We start from the raw sequence: 24,523 nt of genomic DNA on the forward strand, positions 1-24,523 counted from the left end.
AACTTTGTTGTTGAGTACTTACTGTGCCGCTGAGCAGAGCCCTAGACCTGTACATCATTGCAGGATCTCTGAGATCAGAAAAGGGAGTTTCTATCAAATCCTTTCTAGCCGAAATAGCTCAAATTTAGCCCCTGAATGTGTGTGTCCTAGCTCTGTAGTCTTGGTGAAGTTTGGATAGCTGTGGAGGGTAAACTCCCAATCTCTCCCCACTGGCAACAGCAGGAGATGAAAGGGAGTGTGACAGCCTAGGTTAAGGTGGCCTTAACCACAACCTGCCACTAGCAGCCCATTTTGTAAAACTGGGATCATGGAACACCAGAGCAATTTCCTGAAGGTCATCCCTGAGCCTACATCATGAACAATGTTTACATTGGTTCAACATATCTCAAAAAATTTGTCCTAGGACAGATGGCATCTACACAAGGGTAGTTGACATGTCACACACAGTGGGACCAAACGACCCTAGGTTTCAGGGCTAACAGAAGGGGTTCTAGGGCTGTCTGTTTGCACTGATGCTGTGGGAGACCCAGAGTCCTTGGTGTGTTAAGGCTCAGGGCTGTCTGACCAAGAAAAGAGCCGGAGGAGACAAGGGACTGTACAAAGCCTTTGTTTCATTTCAGACCCTGACAGAGCCGCATGTCAAGTCATAGGAAAGTGGCACGGTATAGTACTGTGCAGGTCAACAGCACCTTTCATCTGAGGATTGTAAAGCCCTTTCAAGACACCAGTTTGTTAAACCTCACAACACCCCTGTGAGGTAGGTACTACCCCCCCGTTTTACAGATGGGGGGGAACTGAGGCACAGAGAAATGCAATGGCTTGGCCAAGGTCCTTGCGCAAGCCAATGACACAGGCAGAGAGTCTTCCTGCTCTTGTTCCCGGCTTGTGGCTCCTTCCCCCTTTGGACAGTAGAGTGTTAGCAGCTCACAGAGCCACTGTTGGGCTTGCCCCATGAGCAGGGAATATGCAATGTTTATGGAGGGCTCCTGAGCCCCTTGAAAGCACCCTGGTAACCAGCTGCCACCAGCACTTCAGCCATTAAACTGTTTCCCAGACAGCTTCTCCTTCCAGGTATGGCCTCAGGATTGTCACTGTTTTTTCTTGTGCAATCAGGCAGGAGGCCATGAGGAGCCTGAGAACTTGGATCCATCATGGAAATGTCCCAGCACTGTGTGGCAAAGTCCAAACTGGAAACCACTTTTCTCTCATGGCAAATGTCTCCCCGGAGACAATGCCCAGCATTGAACTCTGGTGGCAATGGGTGGTGGTAGGGTCTCACCAGACCCGGAGGAGAAGGAGGAGGTAGCTAGAAGATACTACACGTCTTTCGCTGCCACTGTTGCCAGCATCTTTCGTCAGTGTTGTATGTTCACTTGAGCCAAAGTCAACCCCATTCCAGCCCAAGTGCAATGTCAAGAAGAAACTAAAGATGGGGGGTAAATTGGCCAGGAAGCAATGCCAGGAGCTGTGGTGGAGTCTTCATCATGGTAACTCCACTGCCAGCCCACCCCAATGCTTAGTTGGTACCAATTTCCCCTCTCCTCCCCCACCACTACAGTTTTTGTGCTGAATACATATTCTGTCTTATAAAAATAGTCCTCTGGTATCAAAACACAAATAAAACAAGAGAGGAATAAAAGACCCCTGTCGCCAGCAGCAGTGCAAATTAGGAGAGCCAGCTCAGGAAGGATGGGTTTAAGGTGTCCTTGGTTTGTCACTTCTTCAAGGGGAAGGAGGTTGATTGGACTTTGATGGGTGGGACTGGCCTAGAGCAAGAAGAAAGAGAAAGGAGACAATTCATTTGAGTGCAGAGACCAAGCATCCAACACCTCTACCCTCCCACAGCTCAGGGAAGACAGACAAGCTGCTGAACGTGAGACCAGAGGGGATCTGGGACTGTCATGGTCACCCATGTCATAGAATCATAGAATGATTTGGGTTGGAAGGGACCTTAAAGATCATCGCATTCCAGCCCCCCTGCCCTGGGCAGGGACACCTCCCACTAGAGCAGGTTGCTCAAAGCCCCATCCAGCCTGGTCTAGGACACTTCCAGGGATGGGACTTCCACAGGTCCTATGGAAAACTTGTTCCAGTGTCTCACTACCCTCAGAGCAAAGAATTTCTTCCTAATACCTAATGTTCCCTCTTTCAGTTTAAAACCATTACCCCTCATCCTATCATTACACTCCCTCATAAAGAGTCCCTCCCCACCTCTCCTGTAAGCCCCCTTCAGATACAAACAGGTCCATGTCCTTCCTGTGTTGAGGAAGTACTGTCCTGTGCTGTCCTCTCTCAAAGATACAACCCCAAATCGTATCCCTTTGAGGTGTTTTCCTTTGGCATACCCTCAAAACCCGATAGGATGCAGAGCCCAAAGTATGTGGTGGCACCAGGCAGTAACCAGCAGTGAGAACTGTGAGCCCACCAACTGCAGGAACCATGTCCCCAAAGGGGTTACTGCTCTCAGCTTCCCAAAAACAGCCAAGGTGGTTTGTGCACTACCAAGAGACATCACCAGATCAACAACCCTGATATAGACCCTATAGTCCAACCTGGGAATTAATGAAATATTTCACCTCATCCATCTGGGAAAGAAAACAGTTCCCTGACCCTCTCTTATGATGCTGGTGGTGGAAAGTAACGAATTCAGACCAGGACAAGGACACATCCTGCTCCCTGCCTTAAGTCTGGCCCCACCAGTCAACACTTTTTGATATGGGCTCTGTTTCAAGGGAGGATGGCCAGGGACTGCTCTCAGTGGGCATCAAGGACAAAACTACACCATCTGGGGAGGGAGCTGTGAAGGGTGAAGGGCTGCTGGGATGTGCCAAATTTTTCTCTTTCAGGATCGCAGAACAGGCCTGTTTTATCTACTAGAAAAGATGAGCTATAGGGATTGAATTACACTGAGAAATTTTGGGGCACATTCAGCCTTTTTGTGGTGGCAGCTACAAAGACCTAAAAAGAATGTCAAAACATTAATTAGCAAAATAAACCATCTGGGGATGAAGGCCAATTTCAGTCCAGCATGGTGCCTTTCCCTCCATGGCTGGATAAGGCCCACAAACCTGGCTAGCAGAAGCAGATGCAAGCACAATGCCCTAAGGTTCCAGTGACCTGTTTCCAGAAGATTTAGTAATACAGCAAGAGCTCAAAGTAGTAGTGATATTGTAAAGGACCTGGACTGAATCTCCCAGCTCCAAACTGGAAAGCCCATGTCCTCCATTCCCTTGGACACAGGTGTCTAAGCCCTGCTATTTTTTGGGTACCCAAAGGGCCTATGTCCTGCTCATCTAAGAGCCCCTGCAAAAGGGGGACACTTAATTCCCAGTCTCTTGGGTCCCAGACCAGTGCTTAAAGACCACGTCTCACAAGCAGCAAAGACCATCCCCCATGATCCTGCACGGTGTCTGCAACTCACCTTTGAGGTGGCATCGGTCTGTAGGGAGGAAAGACGAAATACAGCATCAACATACATCCCTTCAATCCAGTATCCCCCAGAGGCTCATCAACAGCCCTCTCTGTGCTCTGGGACAGAGGCCCATATGCACCCCAAAAAGATGACATCTCCCTTAACCCATCAGGACCCTACAAGACCCAAAGTCCCAATCTTGGTCACTTTGGTTGCGGTTGCTCACCAGGTTGAAGAATTCGGGACATCTTCTGATTTCCTTCCTACCTGTTCCTGCTGTCTCCAGATGCCCCATACCAAAGATCTTCAGTGCCCTACAGGCCAGTTACCCCACAGCTGGTGGGGACCACCTCTGTAGCTCCAGCAGCGTGTACAGACCCACACACCCCGGAGCACAGAGCATTTCTCCTGGTCCTCAGCACCCTGGCCTGTAAACATCAGCCATACTGGGGAGGAGCAGCAGAAATCCAGGTCACAGTGAAGACACCATGATGGGCAGACCAGAGCACACCACAGTGACATTTGGAATGTCCCACCCACACGTGACCCACAGGACCCCAGCAGTGGTGGGAGGTAGCTTAACTCTTCTCTCAGCTTACTTTAATGGCCGCATGGGGTGGCTCATGGCACTTAGATCCGATGCCTTGAAGTTGGTAGGAGGGACCATGACCAGCAGGGTCTGTCCATGTGCAGGAGGCAGTTGTTTGGCCAGAAGAGGACTTCCAGGCAGCGGCCGGCGCGGGGGCTGGTGCTTTGGGATGACCTGAGATCACAAAGTGTATGAGGAGAGACAACATCCTCAGAGGAGCATCCAGTGACTTGCTACAGACCTCTCTCTCCTGCTGCAGAGATGAGATGCTTCAAAACATACAACACCACCACCCAAACCACTTTAAAATATTATCTACTGAGCTTTCCTCACCATTGCAACAGATTAATCTCTTAGGATGGCATGACAGTTTCTCAATAGTGCTCAACCCAAAAAAGCCACAGGCAGCCAAAACCCAGGGAATTTCTATGAGTCTGGCAGGAAAGTACAGCCAGCCAGCAAAGCTCACCAGTGGAGTCCTCACAGGGCTGCAGGGAAGAGGTTTCTTTGGAGGCGGCAGCTTAGCCTGGGAGACGACCGTTTTGGTGGGGACCATGGGTGATTTGCTGACTGGTGGAGGTGGCCTGGCAGGCTTGGGATCTCTGGGGCGCGGAGAGATGGAGCGGGGAGATGGGCGAAGAGGGTGAACAATGTTGACGGGCTGGGAGCCAGGCTGGTGAGCACTGGGTTTGGGGGGGAATGCAGCCCGCGTTGCCTGCAGGGACGAGAAAAGCACAAGTATGGAGAAAATCATAGAATCATAGAACCATATACTGGTTTAGGCTGGAAGGGACCTTAAAGATCATCTAGTTCCAACAGCCCTGCCATGGGCAGGGACATCTCCAACTGGGCCAGGTTACTCAAAGCCCCATCCAGCCTGGTCTTGAACACTCCCAAATCCTTAGCTGCATTTTTTTGGGTGCTAAAAAGCAGATGTCCCCTCAAGGTTTGTGTGCTAGGGAGTTGCAGAAGAAGCATTGGGTATTTATTCCACTTTCTGGGACCACCACTTTACCTTCCCACCCAAAAGCTGAACACATCTCTCCTTGCTAATCCTGTGACAGCACACAGGGATGAGAAAGGCTCAGGAGATCTGGAGCAGGGCCAGCTCTGGTGAATCCATACCAGATTTCCACCAGACTGAATTACAGAGATGGGAGGCATCATCCCTTCTGCCTTGATCTCAGCCATTGTGGCCATGCTCAAAAAGACCATCACTTTCTACCTAAATTCAGCCCTGGGCTTACTCATCCCAAGGTCACCAGAGCTGACTCAACCAGCAGCAGGAGCATCTGCCTCCACAGACACCCAGGACAAAGTCATCAGTGGGATTTCAGAGTCCCTGCTAAGCTTTGCCATGGTGATGGACAATTTCCCAGCCCAGGCTCCTGGCAATCACCAGGGTCTTTTTGAGCAAGCAGAGCTCAACAGATTCATTTTTAGGAAGGATGTGTACTACTGACCAAGGGCTCACAGGGTAGACACAATGCAAAACCAGCACGGAGTACCAGTTGCTTGCCCAGTTGCTAGAGGGAGATGTGATCACCCACAAATCCCAGGGAGGGAAAGCAAACCAGGGAGGTGACTTATCACTTACTTTATTAGTGTGGCTGGAGGTGGAAATGTTCCTCAACGTAAAAGCAGCTTTGGGATGACCAGCAGTTGATTTCCGACTGATGGTTTTGTTCCTGCCCAGGATCACAAACACAAATCACAGATGGGAAAATAAAGCAACTATTTTTGCAACAGCTGTCTCCTGAAATGCTGCACATCAGTGAGAACCTATCTTGATCAACAGAATGTTGACAGTCTTGCAGTGCTGGGTGAGCAGGGATAACAAGACTGTCTTGAGATAATGAGGGTAATGAAGTACGTTGTCTGGTTCTGGCTTGGTTTTTTTTTTTCAAATTATTGTCAGGGCTCTGAGGTATGTGTGTGTCTGTACCTGTACTGGGAAGGGAAATAAGAGTATCTAAATTTAGTGCCACTTTAGAGCCCTTCCAGCTCTTGAGCTCTTGCAGTCTGCTAGAAGTGGGAAAGCTCCTCAGTACCAGGCCACCTTCATCATCGCTCTCTGGGGTTGTCCTGTCTAACAGACCATTCCTGTTCTGTGCTCAGGGGAGAGCTGAGAGCCTCAGATTTTCCCAGGACTGAGCTCTTCATACCTCAAGCAGGTCTCATACCAGTTTGAAACAGGCCCTGTGCACCACCAGCACCCCACGATCATTCCTACCAGGCTGGATGCTGCCAGTGACAAGAAAACATTTCAGGGTCTCTCTAGGTCCTCAAGAGAGAAGGAATTTAGGACACATCACCCACCTATACGTCTCCTGGATCCTCCTTCTTATCTCCGTTATCCATTTATTCAAGAGTGAGTTCTCCTGCCGGTACCAAATGGAGATGCTCATCAGAGCCAGGAGGAAGAGCAGGAAGATGAGCAGAAAGGTTATTAAGATGGCTTTATGATCTGTCAGGGAAAGCACAAAGATGAGTGTGGGGCTGGGAGAGCCAACAGCCTCCAACTTCACTCAATGGAAACATTGGTCCTGTCTGCCTATTCACAGCCATCCAGGCTAGAGACATCATTGTTGACCACATCTCTGAAAAGGGAACAGTACCATCTGGTGGTCTCTGATTAAAATGGGTGGCCACCAAGCAAGCAGGGCTGGGCACAGCCTGTGAGTCTCACTGAACAGACCTGAGACAACACATTTGGGAGCAGAACTGTCAGTAGCTTTATCACCCCATCTCCCCTTCTCGTGGCATTACTCCAGTCCCACCAGTGTCACAAGGCACCAGAAAAGAAGTCAGGACTCACGGTCACGCTGCACAGGGCCACTGTCCACGCTGCCACCCAAGCCCGGCTTCTCACAATAGGGGGGAGCCCAGCCAGCATCACAGTGGCAGTTCTTGTTGCTGTTGCAGACCTGCAGAGAGAGAAGAAGGGCTGGAGATCACAAGGGAGGTATAGTCTCTGCAGTGGGATGAGAGCAGGTGGCCAAGGGCAGGAGTCCAGGCTGAAGGAGCTTAACTCCTGACAATATTCACCCTTTGAATTTCACTCGGATCATGCCTGTGTTGCCCTCAAACATGTGATTGCAATGTACAGAGATATTTTCCTGCTGATACTTTTATTGCCCTGCTCTTTGCAGAAACCATGAAAACAGGTATCTTATACCCTCAGTTTTCACACGGCTTGTGTGATGCCCATACCGCAAGTCTGATGCCCATAATAGTTTGCACTAGGCCAGAAGTCTGCTAAACATCTTCCTCCTGGGATCTTTCCATTAAACCATAACATTGTTGTTGCCTTATCTGACAAAGCCCTGCATCTGCAGAGGTCAAATCTTTGTAGCCTTTAAGCTTCGGACAATAGTGACTTTTTGTACTTGCTGAACTATTTCCGTGCCTTTTTGCAGTCCCAGTTGTGTTTCTAACTCTTGCTTCACTCTCAGAGGGAACAGGCATCTGCTCTGATCTCTTTACATTCTCCAGTTCAAATTGGACCCTGATCCAAAATTTGCAGATGGTCCTTACATGATGAACAATCTTCTTCTTCTAACTTGGACATGGGTAAGCAAAGATCTCAGCTCAGTCTCACCCACAGCTGATGCATGTGAGAGTTATGAACAGTAGATGCCTGCTGCGTTGCAAGACTCATCCCTGCGGGAGACACTTAGTTTTGCTTAAGAACCTGCACTCATCTCAGGGGCCTGCTGTAGGTCTCAGGAAATAACTCACCCCATGGCCATTGCACCTGGAAACGCATTTTTCCAGCTCGAAAAGGGAGGCATTCTGGCATCGTCGATCTTTGCAAACCTGAGAGAAAGTGAAGAAGCCAAAGTTAGGGAAAAACCCAGTAGAGAGGGGACAGCAATCTTCTGGCTTCACAGATGGGAGTCCTCTGGAAGGATGCTGTCCGTTGGAAAATGCAGGCTGGTTATATCGTATTGTTCCAGGTCAATGCATTTCCCTCCAATTTTCAGCACAGCCCAGGAAATCTCTACCATTCCCCCATCCAGAACGGCTCAGCAGAGACCAGCCACCACCACTCCCACCCCCCTCCCCTGACAACCCACCTGGCAGCTCCTGGAGAAGGCATTTCCCATCTGGCCCTAAAAGGCAAGCACCAGCCAAAAAAGCCAACGCTGGATTTCAAAACCAGCCATCTTTTCTCATGAAAATGTCAACATTTTGGCCTTCTATCCCAAAGTGGGATGAAATTTTCACAATTAAAATGCCAAATAGCAAAGGCTGTATCTCTCCAGCCAGCTAGGTCTGGCTTGCATCCCTGCTATCGTGTTGTCTATCAGGCTTCTGCCCTTTCTCAGCTGAGCTGACCCTCTGAAAACTGCTTGGAGATACAGGGGCTGAAAAAAAAACCTAATGCTCAGTTAGTAGCATCTGTTTTGATCTGTTGTCTTGATTCCTAACAGCGCTTTACCCTGGAAAACAATTTATTCATAAGAGGAAGGCTCATTTATCAAGTCTTGAGACACGCAGTTCTTGCTAGGGTTGCTCCACTATGCTTTAGTATAAAGTAAAGAAGCATGGAGGTCAGAGAGAAGAATTTGGTGGCCTACACTCAAGCATCTGGTGATGTCTTGAAATGCCACAGTTGATATGTCACCAGAGCAATGTTTGTAAGTGTGGAGGAAACCATGTCCCACGGCCTGGCTGTAATGCAGAGAAGAGCCAATGTCCACATTGAAGCTGGGATAAGAGCCAAAAAGATGATCTCCTGTAGGAGATCCCAGTTCTAGGAAGAGTTACTCACCATCCCATCTCCACATTTTGTCCCCGTCATCACCAGCCCGGGGTCAGAGAGGTCTTCCTCATCATCCTTCGCAGTGTACATGTAGGTGCCTCGGCACTTCACCTCTCGCCCGTTGAAGCGGATGGTGGTGTCGATGGAGACTGTATTGGTCCCCTGGGGCTTCTTAGCTGAGCTCTGGCACTGGATCTTGCCACACATAGCATCCCTAGGAGCAGGGCATGGCAGAGGCGAGTGTAGGAGATGTGGGTACCAGCCACTTCACTCTCCCTGCCCCATCACCCACTGCCCCCTGCTGCCTCCTTTCTCTCTGAATTTATCGCCTTGTTAGGTTGTGATGGGGGAGGCTCAGCAGGTTCAGAAAGGACTTAGATAAATCATGGACAGCACAGAGAAACGCTGGAGGGAACAGGCAGGGGAGGTCCCTCTAACATCCACGGTCTAAGTGGGAATACTGGAGAGCACACGCCCCCTAAATAGGATCTTCTGCTGATGCTGTCTTTGATTTTCCCTTCAGGCTGGGCTGGGAGATGATGCATGGTGGGACAACCTCCCAGCAGTGATGGGGACTGAGCCCAGGATGGACCTGGTGACTTCCTCAGGTCTAAAACGGAGCTGGCCCGAGGGGTGGTGCCAGGATCCTGAGGGAGGGCCCTGCCAGTCCCTTCAGAGTGGGGGGCTGCAGGTGCAGGAAGGGAAGATGGGTCATCCATGGGTGCCAGAACTGCACTCACCTCTTGTCACATTTCACGTAGCGCCCTTGGCTGTCTTTGCCACAGTTGCCGTAGGTGTTGCCGGCCATGTTCACATCCTGGAAACAGGCATCCGGGGCTGGCCAGGCGCCTGCAAGGAGAGAGGAAAGATCCTGCCTGGGATGGGGAAAGCAGCCAGCAAGGAGAAATATCGAAACCAGGAGTAGCAGCTGGATGCTCATGGAGAAAACACCACAGAAAGTTCTCCCAGAGAGACACAGCACTGAGACTCAACATGGCTCCTGCTCTGGAGATGGGTGGCAAGGAGGCAGGGCTGGGGCTGGTGGCACTCACCTGGTCCCCAGAGCTGGACACACTGCTGGTGGTGGGTCATGCACATGCCGTTGTTGCAGTAAGCCTCGCCGTAGGCACAGGATGAGCCATCCAGCAGGTATACGTTGGCTGGGCAGTAGGGTGAGTCACCCGTGCAGTATTCGGGGAGGTCACAGGACCCCGCTGCTTCCCTGCAGACTGTTCCAGCCACCTTTAGCTGCCACAGGAGGAGGGAGAAACGTCAGCACTGAGTGGCTGCAAAGGGGCCGAGCCGGGATTACTGCTGCCTCCCAGTACAGCTTGGGGTCACAAATCATCTATAATGTCCCCTGTGGGACTATATCAGGCCATCAAGGTATAAAACCAAATTCCTGGTTGGGATCCCATGGGGAGCACGGTGAGGGACACAGCGGGGCTTACCTTGCAGCTCTGGCAGCAGTCACCATGGGCACATTGGGCCCCTGCCTTCAGCGTGCAGTTGTGTGCATTGCAGCATGGGTTGGTGCACTCCTGCATGGGGAGAAGAAGAAGACACCACCACGATCTGTGAGTCCGTCCCTTCTCCAGTACTTCCCCCAGCCCCTTCTCCTCCCATCACGGCATTTGCTCTTCTCATTTTGCCAACAGGGAAACTGAGGCATAGGGAGGGATGAGGAAGACCTGAGCACTCTAGGGCAAAGTCAAGAAGAAAGCCAGTCCCAAGTTAACTGGCTTTAGGAAGGTAGGACTGGGAAGAGCCCTTGGTATGGAGTCTCTGTGGTGACCAGCAAACACTTTTCTCTTGGAAATACCCCTCTCCACGTGGGCCATGACCTGCTGCCCAGCAGCTGAGCTAAGCTGCAAAAGCCTCTGTGGAAAGCGATACAGCACCCAGCACCATACCTCCACCTCCCCACAGTCACAGTCTTCTCCTTCCTCCAGAAAGCCGTTGCCACATTTCCGTCCCACCACCAGGTCCTTGGTGTCAGGCAGGTTGAAGAGACACATGCCACCTCCCTTCTGGAAGTAGTTCTCCAGCTGCCTCTTGCTGCAGGAGCTGAACACGCGAGGGAACGGGTGTCTGCGCAGGGGACAGATGGGGAGGGATGGGAACCAGGGCGATCGGGACCAGGAGAAGGTGGAAAACCACAGTCAGAGCTGGGAAATAAGGACATGGGCAAACTGGCACAAACCCTTCCAAGAGCAGAAGCCACCATCAGCCAGATGCATCAAGTTCGCAAACATCTCCCACCCTAAGTTGCACAGCTGAGCATGAGACAAACCTCCAGGAGACACCACACTAAGCCCAAATATTTTCCAGAATGGGATGGGGTGGACAAGCAGACCTGTTATATGCCACCTCCAGAGCATCAGCCCTTCAGCAAGAAACCTCTTAGAGGCTGGAGACACCCATGGGCTGAACGTTGAAGGACAGGGAGCACCCATGCTTGCAGGCTCTGACAGCTTGATGCTGGTACATGTGTCACCTTTTTGTCTCGCTTCTCTGCAACTGGGACACCACAGACACCTCCGTCCTAACCACAAGGCAGGTCTCCACCTCCGCAGCGACCACCTGCTCAGGATGTCTGCTAAATATGTGCCTGCTATCACTGATGGGAAATATCCTTTGGGGGCTATTTAAATACCTCTGGGGCTCAGACGGAAAAAAATCCTCTACAAAATTAAAGAAAAATGGAAAAAAAAAAAAACACAACCCCCCCCACACACACCATATTAAATCATTCACAAGGCCTGAGCACTGAAAAAAAAACCAATCAGAGCCTACAACGTGTAAGGTTATTTCTCTAACAGCCCAACTGCCGTTTCCTCTAAGGAGTTGGAGAGAAACAGTCATTTTCTAGAGAAGCTCTGAGCATGGTTCTTCCATAATTTTGCACAAGTTTGTGGGTTTCTTCTGTCATGTATTAAGAATGAGGAAGCAGATAGTAAGAGTTCTGCACATTTCTCTGCTTCAGCGCTAGTTTCATTTCCTCCTATCAGTGAAAAAACATTTTATTTCATATTAGGACATCTCATTTCCGAGACGGCACAGAGGGCTTCTTCTGAAAGTAATTTTGAAGTCTGGGGGAAATCTCTTGAGCTGTAGGGAAAGCTGTAAGTCCATGCAAGTTATAGGAGGGTGAGCAAATAAATAAAGCCATGAGCTGGTACAAGGAATGTGCAAATAGGGAAAGGCTGAACACAGTCAAAAATATGTTTCCTGCCCATGTGGGGAAAAAGTATTTCTTCAAAATAAGAAGGAAGAAAAGTCACAGGGAGATGTCAGCTCGGAGAGCTTTGTCTGCGGGTGAGCAGGGGCGCAGCTGAGCTACAGCATCTGCTGCTGTTTTGCACCAGTGCATCCAGCTGAGGTGGGTGGGGGCAGGATATTTAATTAGTAGGATAACTAAACAATCAAGTGCACAACCGCCTCGCCCTGGAAAGCCAGTGTTTTTCTCCACCACAATCCACCCAGGCAGAGACTGAACACCATGGGGTCAGCACGCTGGTCAGACAGCCCTGAGAGCCACAGGAAAAGCCAGGTAACATCCATTTGCTTCCACCTCTGGCTCGTTTGGGATGGAGCTGCTACCCCTCTGCTATCCTCTGCTACCCCTTGGAGACCACCAGCCCTGTCTGCTCCTGGACCCCTGGATGTGCTGACTCCAGGGAAGTGGGATGTGCAGGGCAAACAGGGAGGAGGGCAACCAGCCGGGTTCCCCTTTGCAATGGGGCACTGCACCCACAAAGGTGCCTTGCAGGTCATGACCCCCTCCCCATGCCCCAGCCCATCCAGCTGCAAACAGCACCCATAACCTGCTGGGGGGCTTAGGGGCCACATCCCATCCCCACTGCCACTTACCCAGTGGCTGCTGCCATGACACAGCCGCCTTGCTCCGGGGTGGCCTCCACACAGCAGCCCGTGCTGTCATGGCTCATGCCAAAATTGTGGCCAATTTCGTGGGCCATAGTGGCGGCTGCTCCAATGGGCTGCTCCGAGTGGTCCTGCATAGGGATGGGGCATGTGTCAGCATAGCAGCCGGGAGCAACGGAGAAGAAGGGTGATCCCACAGCAGGGAATGGGGTTGGGGTGATGGAGGGATCACAACATCCCTGGAATTGCAACTGGATCCCATGGGAGGGACAGAGAGAGGGATGGAGGAAGATTCATAGCAGTAGTGGGGTTTGGTCTCCCAAAAGTCCTGCATGGGACCTTGGGAAGTTCTTTTGCTGGAGCCAGCTGCTGAAAACATGGGGCCTTGGAAGGCACATCCCAAAAACCAGAAACCTCAGTGCTACACACCAAACTGCCTAGGGACCACAGGCCACCAGGGTGACCCTCATCCCCCATCAGGAGGAGGATAAGAGTTATCTGGGGCTGAGATCATCTTACAAAACCAGAAAGCACAAGCAGGGAACAACCAGGGACTATTCAATATGAGAGGCAGAAGCAACACAGGCAATCCCAGCATTGCTGCTAGCTGCAAGCAGGGGGTGCACATGAAGAAGAAGACCTTTAAATCAGGCCTTCTCACCCTCCTTAGTACTTGGCCAACATCTGAGAGGTGTAAGGGGCTACCAGCATCATTGTTTGCTCTCAGGCTGCATCCCAGAACCAGCCCCCACTGGCTGATCCTACAGGCCCGTGAAGAACCCCAGCAAGATGGGGTGGCGATGGGGTGTCCCAGCCTGGGACAAGCAGCAGGGACCCCCATGCCCTCTTACCACGCTGACACCACCAGAGTTATCCGCGCTGCACATCCCCTCCAGTGGGGCCATGCCGATGGTTGTCCCCCTGAACGTCTTCCCTCTGCCCAGAAGGGAGAACAGCAGGGCAGTTAGCATCCCAGGGGTGGTTTGGAAACCCCAGTCTGAGCTGGGAGCCCCCTGCCCCGACATCTCCAGGTCCATAGGGGTGCTCACGTCAGCAGCTGAGCGTTGTCATGCTTCTTGCGTGACCTCAGCGCCTTCTTCCACTGCAGGAAGGACCAGAGCGTGGCGTTGGCGTCGCTGGTGACGGCGCACTGGTCCCTCTCCGTCCACACCTCCAGGCCAATCAGGGCCACCTTGATATTCAGCGACCTGTAAAACTGCAGAGAAGGGACGGGAATGAGGGGATAGGGATGGGCATTCGCTGTCCATCCCCCATCTCCGCCACAGCTTTTCAGCTGGGTGACTCAGGGACACACTTGTCCCAAATCCACTTGCAAGTGTGAGGTCTACAGGGACAGGTGTCGGCACAGAAGCCAGTCAGGGTGACAGGATGCTGTCCCATCAGCTGACAACATCTAAGCATCTCCCTGCTTGTGTCAAGGATGCCAGCACTGATCCCCATCACCACAGCAGGGCAAAAAGCCAGCACCCTCTTCACTGCTGCAGCTCATCTGATGGTGGGAAAGCATTTTCCACCACGTGTCTAAACACTACAGCCCCAGTGACACAGTGACAGTCCCTGAGGGCCACCACCAGGCTAGCCCTGAACTCAGGTCCTTTCACATGCACTGGGAATGATGGAGGTGGTAGCAGGTCCCTCTCACTGGCCATTACCTTGTCCACATAGTTTGCAATCTCCACAATGCGCTGCTTGGTGAGGCCCAAGTTGAGGTTCTGGTTCCTGTACTGCAGAGAGACGGGGAAGGGTCACCAGAGGAAGAGCAGGGAGGGAGACAGAGAAGTGTCCTGGCTTTTTGGCAGGGGACCAGGTTTCTGCCCCCATGCTGCTCACCAGTGTGTGATCAGCAACAATGAAGAGTTCCATGTACTTCATGGTCCTCCAGGCATCTCTCTTTGCCTGCAAGACAGACAGCAAGACTTGGAGAACTGAAAGAGTGGGCAGCCTGCAGCTCTGGGCATCACAGGTTTCCCAGACACTGCAGAGCTGCCCAGGAAGGATGGCCAAGGGGGGAAACTCAGGCACGAGGAGATCGAGAAAATTTGGGCAGCTTTAGAGCAATTCCCAGTATCACCTCACATCACATCACACTGTATGACAGCACCGACCCCCAACCCACATGTCCTCCCTTCAAGATCTCCTGCCCAGACTCAAACCTGGCAAGCTGCCCACGAACACCCCTCACTTCCCATCTGCCTGCACAACCCTGCCCAGATGCCAGGGTGACAGGCACCCCTGTCACAAGCTGCAGGTATTTAGGAGAGGACACAGGCAGCACCGCTCTCAGCCCTCTGCCCCTCCATAAGCAAAGGACCCCAGGATGGATTTCCCCCCCAGGATGTATTTACCCGGTGGTGCACTGGCTGGAAGAGCTGAGCGATGTCAGCAATGGTGCTCCCGAAATCGTCACCGTGGCCACAGGTCCCCCCTTGGATGGGCAAGTGCTCTGCTCGGTGGATGATGTGGTGGCCTGGCTCGGGGGTCCCCAGGGGTTTCAGGTAGTAGCTGTTGTTGCTGCTCAGCACTATCAGGCCCCTGGCAATGGAGAGCAGCCCCTGATGGCTCCTGTGGTGCTTTCAATCCAGCTCCCTCAGCCCCTGCTGAGGCCCCACAAACTCACTGCACCTCAGCTTGGCCCATGCCCAGGGTGGGGGCACAGACAAGAGATGGGTACCTCTGTCAATACAGCCCTATGAGCTAAAATGTCCTTAGCATGAAAACCTCCGTGCTGGTCAGACCACGTGAACATGGGACGGCAGCTGGTGGTTGCAACAGGGCAAAGCTCAGTTCTGGGGCACCCACTGCAGGGTCCGGGGATCTTGCCTCCTCCAGAGACCAATTTCCTTGAAGGCAGCTTATGTTGCCAGAAAATTGGCCTCTCCCTGCCCTGCCTGCCCCAGGGTCAGGTGAAGGATGGGAGAAGGGGGGCGATGGAAAATCAGCCCCATGGAGCATCTAGAGCTGGGTGTGCAAGACCATCAGTGCTGCTCCCTGGGGGGTCCCCAGAAGAGGTCCCTGCAAGGAGGCAGGGGGCAGCTGGATCCATCCCCAACTTCATCATCCCCACAAGCTCCCCTGCCCTGCACATCTCCGTACCGTATTCCCGAGCAGGTGCTGAGGACGACCCAGGAGCCACCATAGCCTCGGACGTGTCCGTGATAGTAGCAATGGTCCTGGGAGAGAGGCGATGGAGATCTCCATTAGAAACCACCATGCGGGGCTGGGCAGCAAGAAATCCCACATTCTTGGCCCTGATAAACACCCGTTTTGCATTTCCCAGCGTGGCAAGTGGTGTCCCTCTGCACCAGGGAATGGGAGGGATGGAGCCAGGAGGCTGCTGGCTCCTGCAGTTCAGCCAGGGACACAGACAGCCCCGCGCCCGGCCCGGCTGGCTGGAAGGGTGACAAACGACCGGTGGGGGGACGTCGGGGAAACGCGAGGCCTGCTCGAGCCCGGCGCTGCCTGTGTTTATTTCCCGAGGTGCTGTATCACGGCCAAGAGATACAGGAGCCGCGTGTTGCCGCATTCCTCCCGCCACAGGCGCCGGGGATGCTGCCAGCGAAAACACCGCCCCTCGGCCCGGTGGGGCTTTGGCTTTCGTCCCAGGTGCCAAGGCACCCTGGAAAAAGGAGGTGAGCTACACCCATCCCTCAGGCACCCACCGTCTGGTTGGGGGACACCGTCACCGGCTGCCCGTCTGCAGCATAGTGTGTCTCGGTGTAGCCTGGCGCCAGCAGCCTGCAGAGAGAGGAGAGGGGAGAGGGGTGAGGAACCTCAAGGTGCTCTGGGCGTCGTGGCACAGGTACACACCAAGCCTCCACGCCCAGCCCTGGGCAGCCATGCAGGGTGAGCCGTCTGCGTGGTTCCCCTTCACAGCCCCCCCTTTGCAAATCTTTGGGCAGAGCAGCTGGCAGTGTGGCCACCACTGCCCCTGACCAGCAGTTACCCATGGCCAGTGGGGACACAAATAGCCCCCCTCTGTGTTTAGACAGGAAGGGGATGCCCATACGGCTTCAAGACCCTGCTGGTCTGGGACAGGGGGACCTGCACAGGAAAAGCCTGGCTGCCCACCCACCCCTCTGGCTCAGGGGCTACCTCACCGCCACCAAGGATGAGCAGCCAGGCAGGGTGACAGCTTCTCCATAGGGACCAAACCTCCCCTGGGACTACCAAAGTCCCCAGGGGGAAGCATCCTACTGGGAGAGGAAGGGATCAACCTCGTACTCAAGGTCCAGCCAAGGACACAAGAGGTTTGGGGTCTCCTACACAGCCACCCCCTTCAGCCCCAATCATGTCACTTCTCCTCGCTCATGGCACACTGAGGGCGATGCACCTGATGCAACACCTCAGCAACAGGGCAGGGGTTCCAAAAAAACCAGAGCTGAGCATGAGAAATCTCAGGCTGCTTTTAGCAAAGCCTGCACCCCCTTGCCTTCACCCTATGTGCCTCAGCTTCCCCCTAGCTGATGGCCATCTCCCACCAAGGTTGGTCTTAGAGCTACCCATGATGCAGCCCCATCCCACACTGACAAATTGCTTCATGCCGTGGGGAGGAGCCAGAGCTGAGCTTGCAACAAGCAAGAGTGAGGGGCTGGAGGTCCCAGGGGGCAAGCGGGGGGCATTTAGACTGAAATGAACCCATGGGTGGTGGGAGAGAAGAGAAAGGGGTGGGAGTTTCTCACACCACAGAAGGCTGCATCACCCTGCCCAGATGCCAGGGCAATGGGTGCCCCACTATGAACTTGCAGCCACCGTGGGGACAGCTGCAAGACAACCCCCCCCCCAGGGGGACCCAAGAGACAGCATGCATGCAGGGGTCTCAGCCACCCAAAGAAGTACCAAACAGGGCTGGGTTTACTCCTGGTGACAGTTTGGCCCTCAATTTGTGGGGTTTGGCCCTGTCCCAGGGGTTTTATTCTGTAGAAGAAGAAAATAAACCAAGCAGACAGCCCCAGAATAGCCCTCCCGCCTCTTGGTTTCTATTTTGCAACAAGTTTGGCCTCAAAAATGTCGCTGTGGGCATGTTCCTGCCTTCCCAGCCTGCCTGAGTGGGTGCCTGGCACCAGTAGCTCCAGTTACAGAGGAGAAAGGAGACGGGAGCTCAGCCTGGGTCCTGGATAGGGACTCATGGGCAGCCTGGTAAGACAAGTGCCTAGCTAGTGTGGGGGCAAACGGGCAGCTGCCCGTTCAGGATGGTGACAGACATTGGGACAAGTCACCTGAGGACAGCAGAAGCAAAAGCCTCCATGCCATGCCCAGGGAATAGGGGGAACTGGGAAGGTTGAACCAATCCCCCAACCAGGGACACAGACAGTCCCAGCATGGCTCAGACCACTGGAATGTCCTCTCCAGGGTAGGCCAAGGACCAGGAGCCCCGGAAAAGGAAAGGCAAGGAGATGTGTATTCTTCTCCAGCACAAGGGAAGCCCTTGTTGGAAAACACCACAAAGGGTGGTTTTCAAGGCTGATCACATCTCCCAGTACCGGAAGAAAGAAGATTTGAGGTCTACCATGGCCTCAATGGGCCATGAGCTAGCAGGGCTAAGGAGCCCAGTTAGTTGGCACGAGACAGCAGTGTAGATGGACAGGTCTGCATTGGTCTCTCCAGTAGATACAACCACTAGGCACAGCCAGTCTTGGGTGCTGTAGACTATCCTGGGTGTCATATGGACTGCCTTTGGTGCTATGGATGGTCTTGGGTACCAGGGACTGTCCTGGGTGCCACAGATGCTCTTGGATGCCACATACTATCCTAGGTGCTATGGATGATCTTGAGTGTCATGAACTAGCATGAATAGCATGACTTGTCTTGGGTACCATGGATGGTCCTGTGTTCTATGGATGCTCTTTGATGCCATGGGAAGTCCTGGGTGCCATAGACAGTTCTTGGTACCACAGACAGTCATATGTGCCATGAATGCTTTTTGGTGCCATGGAAGGTCCTGGGTGCCACGGACTGCCCTGGATGCTCAGCTCCCTTTTGCTGCCACCAAGCCCTTCATCTGTTTCACTGTGCCCTCATCCAGAGTTCAGCATCCCCACATTCCTCCAGTCCTGCCAGAAGCACTACAGCCACCAATTATGCTTTTCACCCACTCCTGGCCACATTCATCGCTTCAGCATGGCAAAGTGGTGCCAAGCCAGAATTTGGCTCATGGGAAGATGTACAAACACCTCCAGGACTGATGCACCAGCTAGAAACAAGGCTAAGCTTTCCACTTAAGCTTTCAAACCCAGCTGCCAGCCCCCCCATTGGCCACAATCCTAAAACTCCACATGCATGGCAGCTCCCCAGTTCTCCTTCCCACACACCAAAAGCCCCTCTGCAGGTTGTTGGGACCTGCTGCCCAGCAGGGCTGTTCAGGGGATACCGTGGTGGCTGCTTTCGTACACAAACAGCAGGAAGAAGAGGGCTCTGCCAGGCACGAGCCTCCCACAGCTGCTGCTGAGAAGCAGAAGTGGAAGCAGAAGCCTGTCCTGAACAGATCTGCTTTCTGCCCTGCTCCACCACGGGGCCGCCTGGCACCAGGAAAGAACAGAACCCCAGAAGGGACAAATGTCACTAAGTCTTGGGGAGAAGGGCAAGGAGAGCAGGGCAGGAGATGGAGGTGATTGCTCTCTTTGCCCCAGCCCCAGCACAACGGGATGCCAGGCCGGGTGAGTGTCACGAAGGACAGATGCTGCTGGCACCTCTGTCCACGCTGAATCAAAGAAGGGGCCCAGAAAGGGTCAAGCGAGGCTACATGGCAAGGTTGTCCAGGAATGGTGTCAGGCTGACAACCCCAAGACCATCTCAGCAGAAAAACAGCAGAGGTTTCCAAATCACTGCCAGCAGTCAGAGTTGCCCACCATGAGATACCTCCAAGGACCTCACAGAATTAGCCCTACCAGCGGGTTGGCAGCCCAAGAGCCCCGTGTCCAGCTGACCCTCTGCCTGGAACATCTCCATCCCCTAAGCACTCCACACCACCTTTACCCATGCTGGGTCCTGCACCTGCATCAAGCTAAGGCTGTTTCTTGCACAACACGGGTGTGGGCAGTGGAAAAAGGAGTGCTTCAGCCCAAACTGCTGCATTGGCCACAAGTGGCAGGAAGCCACACCGGGTCATCCCTTCCCCTGCTGGCAGGAGAGCCAGGACAGGACAGCCAGGATACTACCACTCTAGGTGGGACCACACCAGGAACACCCAACTCCCCTTCCCCAGTCCCAGCCCCGACACTTACTGGTTCCTCTCCAGCACCAGGACGAGCTCTCTGCCCTCAGCCATCACGGCCATCTTTGCCCGGGCAGGCGCCGGCACCTACAGAGGAAGCAAAGGAGGGATGGAGTTAGAAAAGACAGAGCTCTGGACGCTGCCAGTTGGATGCCTGTCCATCCTGCTGCCCGCCTGTATTATTGTAGGACCTACCGCTCCGTTAGCAACACAAAGGGCAGCAGATGCAGTGGATTTTGAGCACCATAGCTGTTTGTAAAAGCAGGAGCTGCTTTTCCAACTGCAAAAATGCAGCAGGAGACAGTGACAGCATGTGTGCCTCAGGGCAGGGATGGGTGTGAGTGGGGACACAGGGGTCAGGTGGCTCCTGAACATCTCTAGCCACTCTGCAGGGGACATCCCAGATGAACCCACATCACCTCTCACCTCACGCAGTCCCTCGATTCAAGCTGGAATGGATCATGGGGTACCCTGCACTGTTCCCACCAGACAGCATCTCCTCTGTCCATCCCTGTCCCCAACACCTTCCTTTGCTCCCCTGCCCAGGGAACATCGCAGCCTCTCCTCCGTGGGTCTGCTCCACCTACCCCATCCCCTGCCACAAGCCCGCGGAAGGCGAGAAATAAAACCTTCTGCTTGATTTCCCATTAATAGCAGCAGATAAAAGAGGATTCGCGCTGGGATTCACCCTGCAAGAGAGGGGGTGAGAAAGAAAATCCCAACTCTCTGCCTGGGGAGGGGGCAGCTCTCCCAGAAAAAGGCAGCAGGAGAGAACCGATATGGGATACAGGGTCAGGAGCACTGCCCCGAGCATCCCGAATGCAGTCTGTGTGCTCTGCCCCACCACGGCTTCATCCCACCGGAGATGCTGAGCCAGATCCTGGGGAGGCTGGTCCCTGGGTGGATGAGCACCTGCGTGCACCCCTGCGGGGTACGGAAATAAATAGCAACTGCCCAGGCAGCGGATAACTGCTCTGTTAAAAATACCACGGGGCAGCAAGAGGAAACGATTGACTCAGCTTCCCCAGGATGCCGGCAGTTTTACTCACTCCCTCGCTTTGGAGGGCGTTAAATGGGAACTCTATGCAGAGATCCACACCAGCACGGCTCGTTTGCATGTGATAGGATGGGCTGGAGCCCAGAAGTGCCACCCTCCTCCGATGTCCCCACATCCCTTCCCCGGCTCCAGTGCTGGGGACACTAAAAGCATCACCCTGTCTCTGTTTATAGCCCGGCCGGCATGGCTGGCTCTGTCTCCCTCGCTCGGTCCCTCCCCATCCATGATGGATACAGGGAGCCCGGCAGGCTGCCAGCCCTCTGCCTCGTGCTCAGGATCCGCTGCGGGGCTCCAGCACCCTGGCCACAAGCTGGCAAGGATTTCCCAGCTCTGGAGGGGAAGGGGAGAGGAAGGAGCCATCCTCACAAGACTCTGGCTTCAGCTGCTCTTAGCATCACGGGGTTTTGCAGACGGTCACTAGGAATGCAACGGGGCGGGGGTAAAGTTGGGTGATTCCCAGCTGGGGCTGAAACAGAGGCCAAATCCTGCTGTCCCCTCTTATCCCTATGGAGATGGCCAGCAAGGTTTTGCTCCTCATGCACCCTAGCTCCCACCTTGCATCCAGGCCACTGGGGATGCTGGGGGACCTCCAGCCTGGCAGCCCCAGGGCCACCCTCCTGGGGACCATCATGTTTTTAAGGGGTAGCATCACAGGACAAAGTGTTTTGAGGTGCAGGGTGGCCGGGTACCACCACTGCTGCACCTCAGGACACGGGGTTTGTGCTCCCAGGATGGAGGGACCCCATTAAGCTGCTCAAATTGGCCACAGGGATCCTTCTGGCCCATAGGAGACACATGGGTCTGAGTCCTTTTGGCCCCATTTCCCAGAGACGGGGAGGTGCCAGTCACCCCAGCATGGGGACATTGTGATGGAGTGGGGCTGGCCAAGCCCCTACTCTGCCTCCAACACCATCTTCCGAGCTCCAAAAAAGGAAACCAGACACAGCACTTAAAAAAAAAAAAAAAAAAACCCAAAAAAAAAAATTTCAGGAGAAGAATGAAAGGAAAAATGTTTAGTGCAGTTCCAGAGAGCCTTGGGAGAATTAGGAATGCTGTTATGCTAAACAGAATGGGGGAAAGTAGTAAGGGGCAATAATGAGGTGTTTTCTTGGGGGTAAAGCCACATTCTTTCCTGTTAATAAATATTATTATTGGTAGACTAAGTTTAATAACTGACAGATTCTCTTGTCCTGACACAACAGAGCAAACTTTTTGTGTTTAAACCCAGAGATTTAGAGCACAGATACTGTGACAGCCGCAGCAGGCTAGCCAGCCAATGCCTTATGTCCTTCCAGTTTGTCTCTGGCACCTAGTGGACCTGAATTTAAGGCTGGTCCAGCTACTTTTGCCTCTGCAGACCTTTCATGCTGGGTCAAAAGAATAAAAAACCCAAGGTTATCATTGATTCTGCACCTTCACAGGCGTTTTAGGTCTGAAGTGAACTGTACAAAGTAGCCAGTCCTTCTGGGAAGGTGCCAGCCCAGTATCTGCCTTTTCCAGGGTGGAAAAAAAAAAAAAAAAAAACTAAAAAAAAAAGCCCAGCAGAGCAAGCTGATTCCAAGGCCCTGACGCTTCTTGGTTCTTGGTGAGCCCCTTCAGCACGGCCACGGCGCTGCCACGGTCCCCACTCCCGGCAAGGGGCCCTGTGTGATGCAGGGAGGAGGAAGCTGGGGCAGAGGGCTCCCCTCCTTCAGCCATGGTGGGAATGAGCTGTATTTTTAGAACATGATCTTATACAAACATCACTCCCTGGCCAAACATGGTCTGTACGTTTTTCTTGCTATTTCCCTTCTTTCCCCCTCCTCGCCCCCCCTTTTTTCAAGCCTGTTTCTCCCCGTCTCTGATCTCCCTAACACCCTCTCCCTGAAGCCCATCTCCTCCTCCTCCCCCTCCCCACATCCCTGCCGGCTCCTTCCCGGTTTTGAATTCCCCAGCAATTACTCCCTGCCTCGACTTAAGGGCCTTTACTGGCAAAATGTTCTTTCCCAGCTGCCGTCTTAAAGGGACACATGTGTGTGCAGGGTTATCCCTGCATCCACAGCTCCCAGTTCATGCACTGTCCTGTCTCCCAGGCTGCCAAAGGCTGGAAAACAAACCACTGGCTAATGGGCTCTGTGTCCAACCCCTGCAAGGTGGTACATCACAAGCTCTCCCCTTCCCCGTGCCTCAGTTTCCCCGGAGAGCATGTGGAGAGGCAGTGGGGAGCTGGGATGGGCTGAAACCAGCTCAGCTGTTGAAGAAATAAATAGCAAGGAGTAAGATGAGGGAGAAGGAGGGTGCGAGCACTACTCGTGACAGGCAGAAGTCAAAAAAACCCAACTTTAAGGCCAGGAAAGGTTATTGCATTAATTAAACACTGATAATTTTGCCTTGAGACTAACTCTCAGGCATTTGGGTCTCCAAGAGCTGCCAGTCAAAACACTGTGCACCAGGAATGAGCAGGGATGAGCATCTTCCTGGGCTTCAGCACCTTCCCGGGCTCCAGCATCATCCTAGGCTCCAGCATGTTCCTCCCTCATCCAAATGCCACCACCTCCTTTCTCCACCAGCTGTGAAAAGGATGCAGGAACTACCTTCGCTCAGCCCTGACTGGATATGGAGGTGATGGCCCCTCTCCAGGACATCCCATCAAAGCCAGTCCCATCAGGGGCTGGGCTGGGAGAGGCCAAGAGCAGCTGGGATGAATCTACCCTGGCCAGGACCCAGCCCACAAGCAGCTCAGAAGACCCACTGCTGGTCTGCTGATCAGAAAAACCACAAGGATGTTTGCAGAGGAGCTGGGGCCAAGGGGTTTGCATTGCTCTTCAAGGGGAAAGACGATCTTTGTTTCCCCACAGCCCCTGGCTATCCTCCTGGCCCAGGCCCCCTCCTCTGTCCTTGCTGGAAATCTCCCATTGCCCTGCAGGAGAGCGGCTTGCCGGAGAGCAGTCTCAGAGAGCACCGAGCTCCTTGGGAAATCACTAGTTAAGCCAAAATGCAAAAACCACGTTCAAATCACAGCCCGGCCATCTGCTCAGGCAGGTCCCACAAGCCCTGATTTCCTAAGTAAGCGCATGCAAGCCTGGACATTAGGAGGAAGACAGGGCTCCCAGTTACCAGGAGATGCTCCCTAGAGGATTTGGTGATGGGTTTTGCAGCTGAAGCATCATGGCTGAGCCAGGTCCTCCCCAGGCAGCTGGATCCCAGCAGCACAGTTAGGATTTGAAGAGCACAGCTTGGGGACTACATTGCTTTGTCCTAAATGTACACCGTGATTGGGATCCAAAACCTCAAGGACAAGCCTCTCACTCCAGCTGCTCACTGGAAAAGCATCCTGGGGGCAGCCAGCTCCAGGGCAGTCGGAGGAACCAGGGTAGCACAGGCACTGGAGACAGAGCCAGGATTTTGGATGTTTTAAAGCAAACTTGGCTCAGGGACCACGTCAGGGTTGCTCAGCCCTGCCACACATTGCCAAAGGAAAAGGGCTTCCCTACAGGAAACAGATCGCAGGAGTGTGTGTCCTCAGCACCTAGTGGTCCTTCTCCTCCCTTCCTGCTCCTGGAGCAGGGCTGTGACCCCACATGGATATGATGCTCTCATGG

General features: G+C 53.4%; 1 protein-coding gene across 1 annotated transcript in view; it reads right to left on the reverse strand.

Annotated features, from left to right (window-relative positions):
- Window positions 1-591: 591 nt before the first annotated feature.
- ADAM33 (ADAM metallopeptidase domain 33) overlaps window positions 592-24,523 on the reverse strand; it is a 33,410-nt gene continuing 9,478 nt past the window's right edge. The window contains exons 4-25 of the mRNA XM_014966717.1: window positions 19,896-19,972; window positions 16,335-16,410; window positions 15,769-15,845; window positions 15,021-15,207; window positions 14,506-14,571; window positions 14,328-14,399; window positions 13,704-13,870; window positions 13,506-13,590; window positions 12,643-12,785; window positions 10,683-10,860; window positions 10,221-10,310; window positions 9,822-10,017; window positions 9,510-9,618; window positions 8,779-8,983; window positions 7,743-7,820; window positions 6,820-6,928; window positions 6,321-6,468; window positions 5,599-5,689; window positions 4,471-4,716; window positions 4,012-4,175; window positions 3,422-3,439; window positions 592-1,766 (exon numbers count right to left, since the gene is read on the reverse strand). Coding sequence (XP_014822203.1) covers window positions 1,715-1,766; window positions 3,422-3,439; window positions 4,012-4,175; window positions 4,471-4,716; window positions 5,599-5,689; window positions 6,321-6,468; window positions 6,820-6,928; window positions 7,743-7,820; window positions 8,779-8,983; window positions 9,510-9,618; window positions 9,822-10,017; window positions 10,221-10,310; window positions 10,683-10,860; window positions 12,643-12,785; window positions 13,506-13,590; window positions 13,704-13,870; window positions 14,328-14,399; window positions 14,506-14,571; window positions 15,021-15,207; window positions 15,769-15,845; window positions 16,335-16,410; window positions 19,896-19,972 — 2,634 coding nt within the window. The 3' untranslated portion in view covers window positions 592-1,714. The remainder of the gene's footprint in view (window positions 1,767-3,421; window positions 3,440-4,011; window positions 4,176-4,470; window positions 4,717-5,598; window positions 5,690-6,320; window positions 6,469-6,819; window positions 6,929-7,742; window positions 7,821-8,778; window positions 8,984-9,509; window positions 9,619-9,821; window positions 10,018-10,220; window positions 10,311-10,682; window positions 10,861-12,642; window positions 12,786-13,505; window positions 13,591-13,703; window positions 13,871-14,327; window positions 14,400-14,505; window positions 14,572-15,020; window positions 15,208-15,768; window positions 15,846-16,334; window positions 16,411-19,895; window positions 19,973-24,523) is intronic.

This window comes from Calidris pugnax, unplaced genomic scaffold, assembly GCF_001431845.1.
Source record: "Calidris pugnax isolate Ruff unplaced genomic scaffold, ASM143184v1 scaffold14, whole genome shotgun sequence".
In the NCBI taxonomy this organism is placed as follows: Eukaryota; Metazoa; Chordata; class Aves; order Charadriiformes; family Scolopacidae; genus Calidris; species Calidris pugnax.